The following is a 17,180-nucleotide window of genomic DNA, read 5'->3' on the forward strand; positions in this document are numbered from 1 at the left end:
GCAGGAATAGCATTTTTGTTTGTATCTCAATACCAAAACAATAAATCACCGAACGGAATAACCGAGTACAAGCTTCTCTTCTCACAGTCGTTCTCAGATTTAGTTCTCGTTCTGCCAGCGGCAAGATCACATCCAGCACTCGACAGAAGTGATTGTAAGTACAAGTACAAGTACTGATAAGACAAGTGGTAGTGATCTATAAAATAGAAACGAACATCACAATTGCACTTATGACCGCATCCACGTTATTTGAATGTTCTGTTTTCGATAGATATTTGTTCGGTGGATTCCAGAAAATGCCGCCCAACCGCATTTTCGCCATTTTGATCGTGTTGATCTCGATCGGGGCTCTCCAAGCCGGCGTTGTTCGACGAGGGTCCTCCGATGAACCCGTGACGACAGAAGCGCAGGAATCCAACGCTCGAGAAGCTCTGGAGCGGTGCGAGAAACGGTACCAGGAAACCAAGGTCAAGCAGATCCATGCCGCCTGGGCGTACGGATCCAATATAACCGAGCATAACCTTGCCAGGAAGAAAGAAACGGCGACCGAATTTGCTGAGGTGGCAAAGGTATGGCGGCGTTGTGATGGCCACAACGACAAGAGCCAATCACGTGAACTTTTGTTTTGATTTGTTTCGTTCGTTTTTTTTCTGTGCTTTTCAGTCGGTAGCCCAAGAATTACGTCAGTTTGATTACCAATCGTTTCGTAATGAGGATTTGAAGCGTCGCTTCAAAGAGCTAACAAAGCTAGACTATGCGGCTCTGCCTGAGGACAAGTTCAAAGAGCTTTTCGGAGCAGTGGCAAACATGGAGTCCAACTATGCCAAGATTAAATTGTGTACGTATAAAGACAACGCAAATTGCCAGCTTTCTTTGGATCCGGGTATGGTTGAGAAACCCACGAGAAAATTTCCCAAACGATATGCTTCTTTTTTAATGTAGAATTGACGGAAATCATGGCTAGCAGTCGTGACGCTGAGGAGTTGAAGTACTATTGGATTGAATGGTACAACCGGGCTGGAAAACCCACCAGAGAATCCTTCCAAAAGTACGTTGACCTCAACACAGAAGCAGCAAAATTAAACGGTAACACTCAATCGTTCATTCGTATTGAACATTTGTGACAGTTTGTGATTCGATAGGTTTCGAAAACGGTGCGGACGTTTGGTTAAGTGAGTACGACGATCCTACCTTCGAGCAACAAGTCCGCGATGTGATCATGCAGTTGAGACCTCTGTATGAACAGATCCATGCATATGTTCGCTTCAAGCTAAGGCAAAAATACGGACCTGAATTGGTTTCGGAGACGGGACCAATACCTATGCATCTACTTGGAAATATGTGGGGTCAGACTTGGGATAATGTAGAACAATCAACCGCTCGACAAAACTCTCCTATTGATAAGGACATATACTTTTCGTAGATTGCTGACTTCACGACACCCTTCCCAGAAAAAAAACTTTTGGATGTGACTGACGAAATGGTTAAGCAGGGGTACACTCCCCTGAAGATGTTCCAAATGGGGGACGAGTTCTTCGAATCGCTGAACATGACTAAGCTACCACAGTAAGCTCTCTTTTAACCCATAATCTTACCACCGAAATTTATATCACATTGTTTCAAGAACTTTTTGGGACAAAAGTATCATCGAGAAACCCACGGACGGACGTGATCTGGTTTGTCACGCCAGCGCGTGGGACTTCTTCGCAACGGATGACGTTCGCATCAAGCAGTGCACCCGTGTGAACATGCGTGAATTCTTCGTCGTTCACCACGAGCTAGGCCACATCCAGTACTATCTGCAGTATCAACATCAACCGGTGGAGTATCGTGGCGGTGCCAATCCGGGCTTCCACGAAGCCGTCGGTGATGTGCTCTCACTTTCCGTTTCCACTCCAAAACACTTGAAGAAAGTTGGCCTACTGAAGGACTACGAAGAAGACGAGCAAGTCAGGATCAATCAGTTTTATCGATCGGTAAGGCATCCTTCAACTTTCGAAACTGAAACACTGGCAGAACCATTTCTTCCAGGGCGTCACCAAATTCGTCTTCCTGCCGTTCGCCTACACCCTGGACAGGTACCGATGGGACGTCTTCCGGGGAGAAATCAAACCGGATGAGTACAACTGTCGCTACTGGCAGTTGAGGAGCGAGTTTTGCGGGGTGGAACCTCCGGTGCTTCGCACCGAGGAAGATCTCGATCCTCCGGCTAAGTATCACGTCTCGGCAGATGTTGAATATTTACGGTACTTTGTGTCCTATGTGATTCAGTTTCAGTTCCACAAAGCCGCCTGCCGTTTGGCTGGGGAGTACGTCGCTGGCGATCCGGAGAAGACCCTGAACAACTGCGACATATATCAGAGCGCTGCGGCAGGGAATAAGTTGAAGTACGAGCTGTGGTTTCTTCGATTGAAAAGGAATACTTAACTCATGAGATTGAATTTTGCAGAGAAATGCTTTCACTCGGTGCTTCCAAACCGTGGCCGGATGCTATGGAAGTGTTGACCGGAGAGCGCAAGATGAACGCTGATGCTATTCTGGAGTACTTCAAGCCACTGCATGATTGGTTAGTTGGGGAGAACAAGCGACTTGGAGCTCACGTTGGATGGACACCGTCGGAAAGTATGGCGGATTAATTTTAATGATGGGTTTGTTTTTATTTTTATTTTATTTTCAATTTCTGCCTTTCAGAATGCAAAAAACAGTTTGACTTCGCACCGACCAAATGATGGTTTTGTTTCGTATAACTAGTTTGTTATGCTTTTATTTCTGTAACCTGGCGTTAAAATGAAAGGTTGCACCTTTTATAATAAAAATAACAATTTTGATATGTGGACTAAATAAAATGGCTTTGGATTTTGATCTCATCCATATCTTAGAAATAAAGTGGTTTAGTATTATTTAACTCAGGGCTTCACAAAATAACTGCTATTGACAAATCGTCACTCAATAATGAACCAGCTGCATTTTATGATGCACCTTATTCACACTGGTTCGATATGTTACTCCACTCTTTTCACGCTCAAATGTATTTTCCTTTAAGTTCATTCATTTCATTTTTCAAAATTGAATGATCGATTACAGCCATCTAATTCTCAAGACATTTCTTCTTAGGCTTATTGATTGTCCCGATAGATACAGCATTGGCTCATGTGTTCCCCAGAAATCAGGATTCCAATGACCTATCTTTTCTCGAAATGAACAGATGACAGATGAGAAAAATTAGTAGCTAACAATTCTTTCTTTCTTTGTTTTTAAGAGGCTTTAAACTTTGCAGTTCATTCGCCTCTAATAGCTAACAATAGAAAATATTAATTATTCTAATAATTCATTTCGCTTTAAAGTAAATGCATTACATAAGCCCAAATTTTGATCGCATTTCACATAAAATTTTGACGGATTCTCAGTGAAAGATGTTCCTTTCCAGCTCAAGCATCCAAGATTATATGAATATGATCAATGAAAGAGATGAGAAAGTAAAAGGGAAAGTAAAAGTAAAAACCAGCGAAAGTACAATGGGATGACTTCCAAAAAAGGAGTTCGACTTGAAGTCTGATGGACTTCAGTGATGTAATCAAGTAACGTTGGAAAGCCGCGAGATAGTAGTTAATCACTGGTGAGAATTCATTTTAATACGAAGAAACAACTTTTTCGATTCGTTACTGCGTTTGCCAGAGCTGTTTAAACCGATACTACTTGCGTCTTATAAACGGCTGATATAACGATTTTGAGACGTCACTTGGTGTAGATTTTGTAACTATTGTAGCCGTCGATCATTTAAACAGCAGCACTATGTTCTATTATCAATTCCATATCGTTCAAATTTTGCATCTCATGAATAATATTGAGTATTACAAAGTGACCACTGTGGCCCAGCGGTTATTAACATCGGTGTCTCAAAGAATAGGAGGCTGTCCTCATACCAATCGGGAAGAAAAAGCATGATTCCAGACTCTCCCCTCCCTCTACGTGAACAAGCGAGGACATTGGGTTTTTTGACGTAGGACTACGTCTTTCTTTTCTATACCGAGGAGTGAAATCAAAGTTTCGAAAACGAAAGCGTTACGCCGGAGACCGAGATTTTGAGCGTTAATAACTCCTAAACAACTGAACGAAATGGTATGATAAACACTTCATTCGAAAGATAAAATGTCTACGCGCTATATACTTGTTACTTTTTCATTCAAAAACTTGTTTCAATAGTCTTAAAATTACTTCCAAAACAGGCTATTGAAATCATCAATCGGTATATAAGCGAGCGCCGTTCGGAAATCCACTCAGTAATAATTGAACAGCGATTGGAGCAAGTTGTCGCTGTTGTGGTGAAGCTAACTTCTTTCATCATTAAAGCGCTGATGAGCGGAGTCACCAAGAACCTGTTTGTGCATCTTAGGCCAGAAGGGAATCCATCAGGAAGAGAGTGTCACAAACGGTTCCGCTTGAGACATCGGAGCAGCCGCCACACAAATACATACACGCGCGGAACTCTTCGTTTGGTTGTCATCCAACATCGAGTAGATTCCGGAAAGATGTTATCGTTACTGAAAAATAATCTGCCAGTTCCCCTGGGAATTAAAAATTACATTCAAGCGAAAGAGTTTATTTTAATGTTTTTTATTCATATAATACTGCGATCGATTGTATTTCGTTTTGTGATTTTTCAATAATTTCCCACTTCCCACTTCCTGTTTTTATATAAAAAAAACAAGGAAATAATCCAATTGCATCAATATTCCTTTTTAATTTTGTTTCAAAACTGTAGCTGTTTAAGTCCACTGTTAAATCTAAATAAGACGTTTAGCAAACATGTCGGAAATTCAATGAACATCAAATCAAAGCCACTCATAACTCCACTCTATTGTTTCTTTTAATTGAAATACTAGCTTAATTTCTGAAAACACATCTAAAGTAGCACATATTGAATATTTACTTTGAAACATAAAACAAACCATTCCCCGACACTACAGCTGCTAGACCAGCGTTACTCAACGTTTTTTCATAGAGGCCACAAACACGTGTTAGTTAATGGTATCGCAGGCCTAAAAAAGCGAAGTAAAGAAGGGTGATGTCCAAGACACGACCGCATTTTTAACATAGAACTACGAAATTTTTGCCGGCGAGAACAAACATTGAAAAGGGTCGATAAATGAATACTTCCTCGTTTCGCGAAGCAATTCAAGTAGATGGTAAAATTCATCCTAAGCATTAACATGTGCTGTTGATTGCTCGCTGTCTAGAGCACTGAATCTAAAATACTGATTCTTTTGAATATTCAAGTAGTTTTGACGTAGTCTTTCATTAAGGGTGCCAAGTCAGAAAACAGGTCACGTTTTTATGAAATAAAGTTAACGTTAATAACTATTTTTGCCGCGAACGGATTTTGGTGATTTACATAGTAAACGAATCGGAAATTCCCTAAGATTTGTTTAATATGCTATACATTAGAATCTCCTGGTTTGTTAATGGTTAAAATACATAAAAACTTTAAGCGTTTCCATTTTCCCATACTTTTGTTCAGTCCATTTGTGTGCTTTCCCGAACAGAGCTGTCAATAACGAGCAACTTATCGACGAGCAGCAAAGGGGAAATCGTAGGATTTAAAGTCTCCGTGAACGAAGGAAATGAAGAACGATGAAGGGGAATACTTGCCTAGAGTATAAACAGTGGATCTCGCTGAGGTAAACTTTCATTCGGCATCGGACTGTTGAGCAATCCAGTTCACTTTGCTTTTGCTGTGCTTCGATCTAAGATTGGACCCCACCAGTGGTAATCCAACTTGGATATCGTCGTGTGGTTTTTTCAGTTCGTTTTTGGCGTTATTCGTATCGTGTATTTTTCTTTCCGCGTCATAAATTGGACGCTTCGCGTAGTGTGTGATGAGCAAGAAGAAGAGGAAGACTGCCTCGAGTACTGCAAAGAGCGAACGCATTGCCAGGGGCAATCAAATTTCGAGGCAAGCGTCATCTAATGAAGCACGCGATGTTGGTGCAATGAAAAGCGCTCGCACTGAACCAAGCCTTCGCGAGTGACATCGCATCGAACAACAGCGAAGTAGACGACTTCGGCGTGTCGGTCGAAAATGTAAGCGCCGTTACCCAGGCTGTAACCAAAATCAAGCTCCCCCCACTGGTGGTGAAGGCGGTCGCTATTGACAAACTCATCAGCGAATTCGCATCGATGGGTTTTACAGCAGAGTCGAGCTGTGTGACATAATTCAGTTTTTTTCCAAGCAGTTAACACCGTTTGTTTTGTTTTGTTGGTGTCTTTGAAATTGCATGAATGCATTAAACTGACGTTATGGCGAAGCAGGCATTAAGGTTGTGTGCCAAAAAATCATTTGGGGAATACCAAGCATCTTGAATGTCGTACTGGAATGTTATAAGTTATTTGGGTTCGCGTGTCAGTCGCAAAACTGCCATTAACTAGGATTGCGCTAATCTTGATCATAATAAAGCAATGCTACTCTTTTCGAGGTTGTTGATATTAACAAAAAGAGTTTATTTCGCTTGTTTAGATACCAAGAAAGTAAATGTCGTTCTGGAATGTTGTATGTGATTAGGTTTCGTTTGCCAGTAGAAAAATTTCCTCCACTAAAGGTGGCAGCTGCGCTTATCTCGAGCATGAAAAAGTAATGCAACTTTTTTCGAGGCCAGTGATATAAACAGAATCGTTTCTTTTGAGAATAACGTAAAATGATGAGAAGTGTTTAAATTCCTAGTAGTTAGATATATTGATGTAGTTATGAGATGTGGAATAATGGTGCTGGTGTAACATGTATATAATCGACTGTAGCCGAGTCTATGTCAATTGCGAAAAAGGCCACCGGAATAGCGTTCAACGAAAATTTTCAATACATTGACTAATTGCGACATATGATCAGCTAGTGTATTGTTCTGCGAGGGCAAGAATGAATCATCAATCAATTATCGTCAACTAATTCTACAATGAAAAAACATTTCTGAGATTATTCTACTAAGCAGTTGTTTCTAAAATTTCACATCACTATAGAATAATATCCGAAGGTATGAACAAGCGACTTATAAAAAATAACAGCTTAGTTCTACGTCAACAATGCGGTCGTATCTTGGACACAACCTCCTATAATTTTTTTCAGTATCTAATACATCCAACGTGTCGTAACCACTCCACGTCGTTTGAAATCAACCGCTCGCCACAACAATAATCCACAGACTTATATCCAAACTCAATGAGCAACCCATTCTCGAAAGATCGGATAGCCCTTGTGTACCTCTCTAATATTTTCGCTATCTCTCATGTATGTCATACGGAAAAGAGGAGATTGCTTTCGGTACACACTCCCGATTCGCAATCTCATTCACGTCTTCGTTTTCATTTAGCAGCATTGCACACCCTCAACTTCATATTCGCTACAACAGAGCTTGTCAACGCAGGATAAATTATCTGGCCACCCTGCTCACCCACATTACTGAAGGGCATATCAATTGTCAGAACGTCAAAGTATCCGCGTTGACGGCATTGAGTTTGACATTTCAAATTAGGGGGTGAAACGTAAACAAACGCAGTGAGAAAAACTATAATTTTTGTTCAAAGTTATCTTGAGATTCTATAGCTTTCTGCAAAAATGGTGAGTAAGAAAATATCATATACCATATGCATAATCTTTTTTCACCATTCGTGCAAATCGTACTTGTATTGTTCGTCCATAATTAATATTCAAAAACTAGTATGATTTGCGAATTGGAATTTCATATCTCGTTTCGAATCAAAATTATGAATGAAAATCGATGTTTCGAGGTTTCTTCCTGAATCTGTGGTAAAAATCTTTAGTTACTTTAGTGCGATTTGAACAAAAAATAGTTCCGGAATATTTCTAATGCAATGAAAAGCTAATGAAAACCTTTAATATTTCTTTCTTAAACAGGCATCCAATGCGATAAACTCTTCGATGATGACGGTAAATTTGCAGCTTGCCGATATTTTTCAATACGTCGGAGGAGGAAGCAGGTTGATAGTCGAAGGTGAACGGGTGTTTCAAGCTAACCACTTGCTTCTTGTCTTGTTTGACTTGACTTGTTTGAAGTCATCATCACCTAGAGCTGATCCACACAAAATTTCCATCCGCACCAGACCTTCCTGTGAAAAGTGGCCTTTTCAGTGTTCGTGCAAAGCTGGAATGGGAAAATGCAAACACATAATGGCCGTTTTAAAACATCTTCTAATGTGTTTTTTGTGATTTTCTTGAATACAAATGGCAAAAATCAATTTTTCTATTTTTAGGTTCCCTTCAGTTCCATTGCTTACAGTAACAGATTTGCAACAAAAGTGGGGTAAAATTGCAGAAAAAGTTGCTGACGATATGTACAAGACAACACCATTGACCGCATTCTGCAAAAAAATGACGAATACAAAAGATACGACTGAAGCTGCCTCGCCGGCGGGTTTGACTCACGATGAGGGTACCAACATTCTTCAGCTTTTCGTGAAAGGTTTGCTTCCAATTTATTGATCGATTTTTTAAAATAAAATTTTTATTATTAATTATTAGGATTCCCTGAAAGCGGTCTGGCATACGAAAAGAAAGGACGAGATATGAAAAATATTGACAAAAATGATGAATCTGATGTTCTGAATACATTTCTCGATATAGATGTGCAAAGTCATTCTACAGAATCCATTGATTCGTTAATTTCTATTGAAGAAAATATGACTTGCAGTCTACTTAAATCCTTCCTGAGAAGATCGTTTCATCCTGATAACTTCACGATGATCGATCGTGAAATAATGGAATTTATAGGTCCGTTAGAAAAGGATCTGCAACTTCATTTCGAATTTAATGTGAAAGTATCGGAATACGAGTCTTTGAAAATATGTACAAGAACTATAGAACAAAGAGTATCATCGCAATGGAAAAAACAGGAAGTGGGTTATATCTATGGTATAACCGCAAGGGTGACGTAGCACTATCGTTGATTTAGAGATCATTTGTTTGAAGTTGAATCTAAATCCATTCTGAATGAATGAATAAATGAATATTTGGGAGACTTCGAAAACAAGAGCGTTACGTTGGAGGCACAAGGTTTTATGCATCCAATATAGGATACGAAAAAGCTTGTTCTGAAGGATAATCTTCAGAAGCTAACCTGCTAACTGTACTTGATTGACAAATCACAAACCCAAATGTATTATATGGATATTTTGTGGATAGAAAACATTCAATTAAACTCTTTCACATGAATATATTTTGAAAATTCCCAGAGGAACTGGCAGATTATTTTCAGTAACGATTAGATATTTCCACATTTTCCTCGATACTGGAAGCCCACCAGTGGTTAATACCAACTCGATAACCACCTGTTAATAGCACTTGATTGAAACATATTTGGTCACAGTGTTACATGGATAGAAAACATTCAATTAAACTCTTTCACATGAATATATTTTGAAAATTCCCAAAGGAACTGGCAGATTATTTTCAGTAACGATTAGATATTTCCACATTTTCCTCGATACTGGAAGCCCACCAGTGGTTAATGCCAACTTGATAACCACCTGTTAATAGCACTTGATTGAAACATATTTGGTCACAGTGTTACATGGATAGAAAACATTCAATTAAACTCTTTCACATGAATATATTTTGAAAATTCCCAAAGGAACTGGCAGATTATTTTCCAGCAATGATTAGATCTTTCCGGAACTTTCTCGATGCTGAATGGCATCCTAACGGAAAGAGTTCTGCGCGTGTATGTGTCGATCCTTCGCCGTCCACCTCCTCCAGCACGTTAGGCAACGATGTTGTCTTGTCGATGTCCTCACGAAAAATGAATGTGTCTCACCACCAGAATATCGCTTAAGTATGCTTTTTGTGTGTGATTGAATCGAGAGAAGGTGTGGTTTATGATGGCAATTTGGAAGGCAAACTAGAGGGGAATGAACTCTCTGAGCTCGGAACTTTCGGCGACTGAGCAATAATCGATTGCGGGCGCATACAATATTGGATACGGAAATATCCTACTGATGGGGAAGAATAATCTTCTGAAGCTATCCTGTTAATTGCGATTGATTGAAAAACCACAAAACCAGATGTATTTGATCACAGTGTTACATGGAAAGAAAACATTCAAATAAATTCTTTAACATGAATATATTTTGAAAATTCCCAGAGGAACTGGCAGATTATTTTCAGCAACGATTAGATATTTCCACATTTTCCTCGATACTGGAAGCCCACCAGTGGTTAATGCCAACTTGATAACCACCTGTTAATAGCACTTGATTGAAACATATTTGGTCACAGTGTTACATGGATAGAAAACATTCAATTAAACTCTTTCACATGAATATATTTTGAAAATTCCCAAAGGAACTGGCAGATTATTTTCCAGCAATGATTAGATCTTTCCGGAACTTTCTCGATGCTGAATGGCATCCTAACGGAAAGAGTTCTGCGCGTGTATGTGTCGATCCTTCGCCGTCCACCTCCTCCAGCACGTTAGGCAACGATGTTGTCTTGTCGATGTCCTCACGAAAAATGAATGTGTCTCACCACCAGAATACCGCTTAAGTATGCTTTTTGTGTGTGATTGAATCGAGAGAAGGTGTGGTTTATGATGGCAATTTGGAAGGCAAACTAGAGGGGAATGAACTCTCTGAGCTCGGAACTTTCGGCGACTGAGCAATAATCGATTGCGGGCGCATACAATATTGGATACGGAAATATCCTACTGATGGGGAAGAATAATCTTCTGAAGCTATCCTGTTAATTGCGATTGATTGAAAAACCACAAAACCAGATGTATTTGATCACAGTGTTACATGGAAAGAAAACATTCAAATAAACTCTTTAACATGAATATATTTTGAAAATTCCCAGAGGAACTGGCAGATTATTTTCAGCAACGATTAGATATTTCCACATTTTCCTCGATACTGGAAGCCCACCAGTGGTTAATGCCAACTCGATAACCACCTGTTAATAGCACTTGATTGAAACATATTTGGTCACAGTGTAACATGGATAGAAAACATTCAATTAAACTCTTTCACATGAATATATTTTGAAAATTCCCAAAGGAACTGGCAGATTATTTTCAGTAACGATTAGATATTTCCACATTTTCCTCGATACTGGAAGCCCACCAGTGGTTAATGCCAACTCGATAACCACCGGTTAATAGCACTTGATTGAAACATATTTGGTCACAGTGTAACATGGATAGAAAACATTCAATTAAACTCTTTCACATGAATATATTTTGAAAATTCCCAGAGGAACTGGCAGATTATTTTCAGTAACGATTAGATATTTCCACATTTTCCTCGATACTGGAAGCCCACCAGTGGTTAATGCCAACTCGATAACCACCTGTTAATAGCACTTGATTGAAACATATTTGGTCACAGTGTTACATGGATAGAAAACATTCAATTAAACTCTTTCACATGAATATATTTTGAAAATTCCCAAAGGAACTGGCAGATTATTTTCCAGCAATGATTAGATCTTTCCGGAACTTTCTCGATGCTGAATGGCATCCTAACGGAAAGAGTTCTGCGCGTGTATGTATCGATCCTTCGCCGTCCACCTCCTCCAGCACGTTAGGCAACGATGTTGTCTTGTCGATGTCCTCACGAAAAATGAATGTGTCTCACCACCAGAATATCGCTTAAGTATGCTTTTTGTGTGTGATTGAATCGAGAGAAGGTGTGGTTTATGATGGCAATTTGGAAGGCAAACTAGAGGGGAATGAACTCTCTGAGCTCGGAACTTTCGGCGACTGAGCAATAATCGATTGCGGGCGCATACAATATTGGATACGGAAATATCCTACTGATGGGGAAGAATAATCTTCTGAAGCTATCCTGTTAATTGCGATTGATTGAAAAACCACAAAACCAGATGTATTTGATCACAGTGTTACATGGAAAGAAAACATTCAAATAGACTCTTTAACATGAATATATTTTGAAAATTCCCAGAGGAACTGGCAGATTATTTTCAGCAACGATTAGATATTTCCACATTTTCCTCGATACTGGAAGCCCACCAGTGGTTAATGCCAACTCGATAACCACCTGTTAATAGCACTTGATTGAAACATATTTGGTCACAGTGTTACATGGATAGAAAACATTCAATTAAACTCTTTCACATGAATATATTTTGAAAATTCCCAAAGGAACTGGCAGATTATTTTCAGTAACGATTAGATATTTCCACATTTTCCTCGATACTGGAAGCCCACCAGTGGTTAATACCAACTCGATAACCACCTGTTAATAGCACTTGATTGAAACATATTTGGTCACAGTGTTACATGGATAGAAAACATTCAATTAAACTCTTTCACATGAATATATTTTGAAAATTCCCAAAGGAACTGGCAGATTATTTTCAGTAACGATTAGATATTTCCACATTTTCCTCGATACTGGAAGCCCACCAGTGGTTAATGCCAACTCGATAACCACCTGTTAATAGCACTTGATTGAAACATATTTGGTCACAGTGTTACATGGATAGAAAACATTCAATTAAACTCTTTCACATGAATATATTTTGAAAATTCCCAAAGGAACTGGCAGATTATTTTCAGTAACGATTAGATATTTCCACATTTTCCTCGATACTGGAAGCCCACCAGTGGTTAATGCCAACTCGATAACCACCTGTTAATAGCACTTGATTGAAACATATTTGGTCACAGTGTAACATGGATAGAAAACATTCAATTAAACTCTTTCACATGATTATATTTTGAAAATTCCCAGAGGAACTGGCAAATTATTTTCCGGATCTTTCTCGATGCTGAATGGCATCCAAACGGAAAGAATTCCGCGCGTGTATGTGTGTGTGTGTGTGTATGTGTGTGTGTGTAGCGGCTGCTTCGAGATCTTCCCGGGGAAGAGTTTGTGGCATCACTCTCCTCCTGATGGATACCCTTCTGGCCTAAGGTGCACAAACAGGCTCTTGGTGACACCGTTCATTCGCGCTTTCATGATAAACGAAGAGCTTCACCACAACAGCGACAACATGCTCCAATCGCTGTTCAATTAGAACTGAGTGGATTTCCGAGCGGCGCTCGCTTATATACCGATTGGTGATTTCAATAGCCTGTATTGAAAGCAATTTTAAGACTATTGAAACAAGTTTTTGGATCAGAAAGTAACAAGTATAGAACGCGTAGACATTTTATCTATCGAATGAAGTGTTTATCATACCATTTCGTTCAGTTGTTTAGGAGCTATTAACGCTCAAAATCTCGGTCTCCGGCGTAACGCTTTCGTTTTCGAAACTTTGATTTTACACCCCGGTATAGAAATGAAAGACGTAGTCCTACGTCAAAAGAACGAAGCCGGCGCATCACTTCATCCAGTGCATACTCTGTGTATACATACTACACAAATCAACCCGACAAGAACAAAAATTGGAAAAGTAAAATCCTGAGTATGGTGACACCGAAACATCTTTCAACACCAGCAATCGTACATGAGATCCGATGCGAATCAAAAGCCATAGCAGCATATGAGCGAGACTACAGAAAAAACGTTTGGAGTTGTGGTTTCGTAATACCCCCATCATGGCTGGGATGTTCTCCTGACGGAATTGTTATAAACGAAGGGAGAATAATAGAAATTAAGTGTCCAAAAGAAGGGGAAAATAAATCATTGAGTGATTTAATTGATTTTCTTCCCTATTTTACAAGATTAAATGTTTTGAAAAAAAATCATCAATATTACGCACAGTTGCAACTAACTATGTTCATAACAAAATGTAGAGTAGCAGATTTTATAATCTATTCAGAATATGATGATAAATGCTATGTTCAGGAAGTTCAATTCGATCCAGATTATGTTAGAACGATGGTAGCAGTGCTGAAGGAGGTTTATTTTAATGTTTTTTTGAAATATCTATATTCGTCTGTTTAATATATGTATTCTAAAGTATTATTAATAAAAAAAATTCTAATTCTAAAATCGTTCGTTTGACAGAATTGGCTTCGAAATATTGACAATTCCACAGGCAATGTATATTAAATCATCCAATATAGGAAGAAAACGTGTATCGAGTTTGTTGTTGAATATTTCGAAAATTTTTATGCGTTGTATAGCTCGTTCCACATGTACTCTTGACGCGACTATAGAAACATTTACACGAGCATCCATTGTACTCAGCTGATATCGAGGAGCCGTTAGAAATGGTGGTCGCACAAGCTTCACTCCGAGGGCTTTACATTCAGTATCTATGCTGAAACCTTTATCGGTCATCACTGCTTCACCAATTTTAAATTTTTCGAGCAATTTTTCCGCAGTAACTATTTGCTTATCCGAAGCCTTCCCGCCATATCCATGACTTATATAGCATATTGTTCCTCCTGGAGTAACTGCAATCAAGTACTTCGCAGTCTCACGTCCTTTATAATGCGAATATGCGTTGATCCTGCAGTGGAGACATTTTGGTTTTTTAATTGGCATTTCAGTGCAATCGAGTACAGCGATAACGTCAGTATAATATGGTCGGAAATAGTGTGGCATATTGCGATTAACTTCTTCTTGTGTTGGCCATGGTACTAATGGAGTGCACATCATCTTCAACAATGGAACTGTCCGGTAAAACACCTGAGAAATAGTCTGGTAATGTAAGTTAAACAGAGCACTCATGCAAGAGAACGATATATTCGTTTTCATTTTCACAAACACTACAAGCACTTCCTCTTCTACAGGAACGGTAGAGTGCGATCGCTTCTTATACGCGGCCAACGAACATAAGCCCTCAACGATGGTATCCAACATTTTGAGGGAAGCTAACCCTGTCCAGGAGTTCAACTCCGAATCGGTTTTAAAGTGGACAGACATAGTTCTACGACGACCGATAAAAAGTTTATCCAAATCAAGCGTGTCCACCTGAACAGCTGCTTCCACAAAGTCCGGTGATGTAATAACAGCTGCTTGCACAAAGTCCGGTGATGTAATAACAGCTGCTTGCTCAAAGTCCGGTGCTGTAATAATGTCTATTGCGTCCTCAGTATCATCACAGATCGACATTTGGCTGTCCTCCATATAATGATTCAGATCTGGTTTAAATTCATTCCGCCTGGCTGCTCGTTCTGCGCGATTTTTAGCTGCTATTTCTCTCACTGTGTTACAAATTGGTTTAGGTAAGTTGATGTCTGGTATGGCTGTTCTTTTTAAAATCATCCGTTCAGTAAGCCTTCTCGCAGCTAGAATAAAATATTAGACATTAGTATTTTAGAATGCAACAGAAAAACACTACTTACTAGGAACAACAAAGTTTGTAATGCTAAAATGTAAGCTGCAAGCTTTCGACGACGGAGATGGCTCATAATTCAGTCGCAATTTTGTCAACCAAACCTTATACCGTTTTCTATCCGCCTTCGGGGGAAAGTTGTGGAATGAATATCCTTGGCCATTCCGTGTACGACATCCAGGAACTATACAAACCACTTTACTAGAATGCGGTGTTATAGATTGAATCCCGATATTTTCATCACAAGGCTCGTTGCAAGGTTCACTTTGCTTCCACTCGGCCATTTTCTCCACGAAGCACTGCACTGCAAATGAATTGTATCGTAATGTTTTTCGCTTTATTATTAAAGACAATGAATTGACAGAACTGTTTAATATAACAGCACTTCATTTCTTTTCAAGTTTCATTCATAATTTTATTAAAGAAATTACCCTAAAATCTCAGTCCTCCAGATGCGCCTATTTTTTCTGCCTCCTACAAACGCTGAATGAGGCCAGAATATTCGTTATTCACCGTAATATGCTGTTTGAAAGCTGTTTAAAGATTCCTAAAACCAGCAGACGACACAATCAAAGAATTACAATGGTAATCACTGTATCAAATTTGTATATTTTCGATGGCGGTTTGTTTATGTTTTGCCCCCTAATGAGAAGCCAACACCTGCCAACACCAGGAGGCACTACCGTCGCACTGTCAACGCGAATTTTCACATAACAAACGTCATAAACCACGTCCGTTCTTTCTTTTCGTGATTGGCGAAGCAGATCGTTTTAATTTAGCTGAAATAACAATTTGTCACGTGTAAAAGAAAAATTCCGCGATTAGAAATTCCATCGAAGTTCGAAGTCATGGTCCGCTGGTGAATCCTGGAAGAAGCCGAAACGAGATAAATAGAAAATTAATACAAGTAAGAAGACATATAAAATAAAAAAAGCAATGAATTGTAATAACTTACCTAACCTTAAACTACTAACACGATAGGAATCTGAGAGAGGTGTAAGACAACGAATTTTTGAAGCATATCCACAATAAGGTTACTAGCAAAAACGTATAGCCTTTTCATTCGCGCCGTCCGTACCCAAGAGTTTTCATTTTCGACAGTCTTCAAAAATTCGAAGTTAAGGACAAACCCTTTCGATATTTGGCTGACATGGATGGAAGCAAGAAAACAGGAGTTTCTTCAGTGGAAGATAATTCGAGCTGTACAAAGTGCCGACAAACGGATGATGCAGAGGATATGGTCCAGTGCGATCAATGTGACAAGTGGCAACATTTCACGTGCGCTGTTGTGAGTGATAGTATCGTGGATTGATCGTGGGTGTGTGGCCTTTGTAGTAGCTACCGGCAAAGCGCGTGTGGAAATAGCGCTACTGCGTCGTCATCTTGACGAACAGCAGCAACTCATCGACAATGCGTTGGTGTAGATGCGGCAGGTGGAGAGGTTGTAGGCGACCGTAAAATTGGTGCTTTTTCACGAGACATGCATAACAAAGCCACGTCTCCGATACAACATAAATATGCAGGTTTCAACATCACCGAACTATGGTGCTTTACTAACATCATCTGTGCGTCGATCAACGCCATTGTTGGGACCAAACAGTGTTTCTACACCACCCATGGTTTCCATTCCTCTTGATGTGCTGGAGTCATCTACTTCAAGATCACCCGGAGGCACGTATCCACAAACAGAACTTTTGGAGCTCAAGAAATGTGTCGAGAATTGTGAAAGGCGTGAAAAACCAACACGTGAAGAGCTGGCTGCCACACATGCACGGTTGGAGCGGTGCCGAAAACTATTAGAAGGGTTCCAATCCGGAATTGGTGAGGGTGGAGGTCAAATGACGAATGCAAGTCATCGCGTGGAGAATCAGCTACCAATGTCGGCGGCAAGTAAGCCGCGTTTGGAGAAGCAGACTGGAACGATACCGAA

The 17,180-nt window shown here is 39.6% G+C and overlaps 3 protein-coding genes across 3 annotated transcripts; 2 read left to right on the top strand and 1 right to left on the bottom strand.

The window, feature by feature from the left end:
- On the top strand, positions 1 to 2,846 carry LOC129778539 (angiotensin-converting enzyme-like). The gene is made up of 10 exons (XM_055785499.1): positions 1 to 154; positions 272 to 569; positions 664 to 883; positions 943 to 1,086; positions 1,143 to 1,363; positions 1,424 to 1,566; positions 1,625 to 1,976; positions 2,032 to 2,387; positions 2,450 to 2,622; positions 2,692 to 2,846. The coding sequence occupies exons 2-10, from the start codon at positions 297 to 299 to the stop codon at positions 2,727 to 2,729; spliced, it is 1,920 nt and encodes a 639-aa protein (XP_055641474.1). The 5' UTR covers positions 1 to 154; positions 272 to 296; the 3' UTR covers positions 2,730 to 2,846.
- Positions 2,847 to 7,483: 4,637 nt separating this feature from the next.
- On the top strand, positions 7,484 to 13,693 carry LOC129773208 (uncharacterized). The gene is made up of 5 exons (XM_055776795.1): positions 7,484 to 7,606; positions 7,904 to 8,202; positions 8,260 to 8,468; positions 8,528 to 8,851; positions 13,689 to 13,693. The coding sequence occupies exons 1-5, from the start codon at positions 7,604 to 7,606 to the stop codon at positions 13,691 to 13,693; spliced, it is 840 nt and encodes a 279-aa protein (XP_055632770.1). The 5' UTR covers positions 7,484 to 7,603.
- A 260-nt stretch (positions 13,694 to 13,953) lies between these two features.
- Positions 13,954 to 15,794, bottom strand: LOC129773209 (uncharacterized). The gene is made up of 2 exons (XM_055776796.1): positions 15,261 to 15,794; positions 13,954 to 15,203 (listed from the first exon to the last, which is right to left on the bottom strand). Exons 1-2 carry the CDS (start codon positions 15,532 to 15,534, stop codon positions 13,954 to 13,956), a joined length of 1,524 nt encoding a protein of 507 aa, XP_055632771.1. The 5' UTR covers positions 15,535 to 15,794.
- Positions 15,795 to 17,180: the final 1,386 nt, after the last annotated feature.

The sequence above is a fragment of the Toxorhynchites rutilus genome, chromosome 3, assembly GCF_029784135.1.
Source record: "Toxorhynchites rutilus septentrionalis strain SRP chromosome 3, ASM2978413v1, whole genome shotgun sequence".
Taxonomy (NCBI): Eukaryota; Metazoa; Arthropoda; class Insecta; order Diptera; family Culicidae; genus Toxorhynchites; species Toxorhynchites rutilus.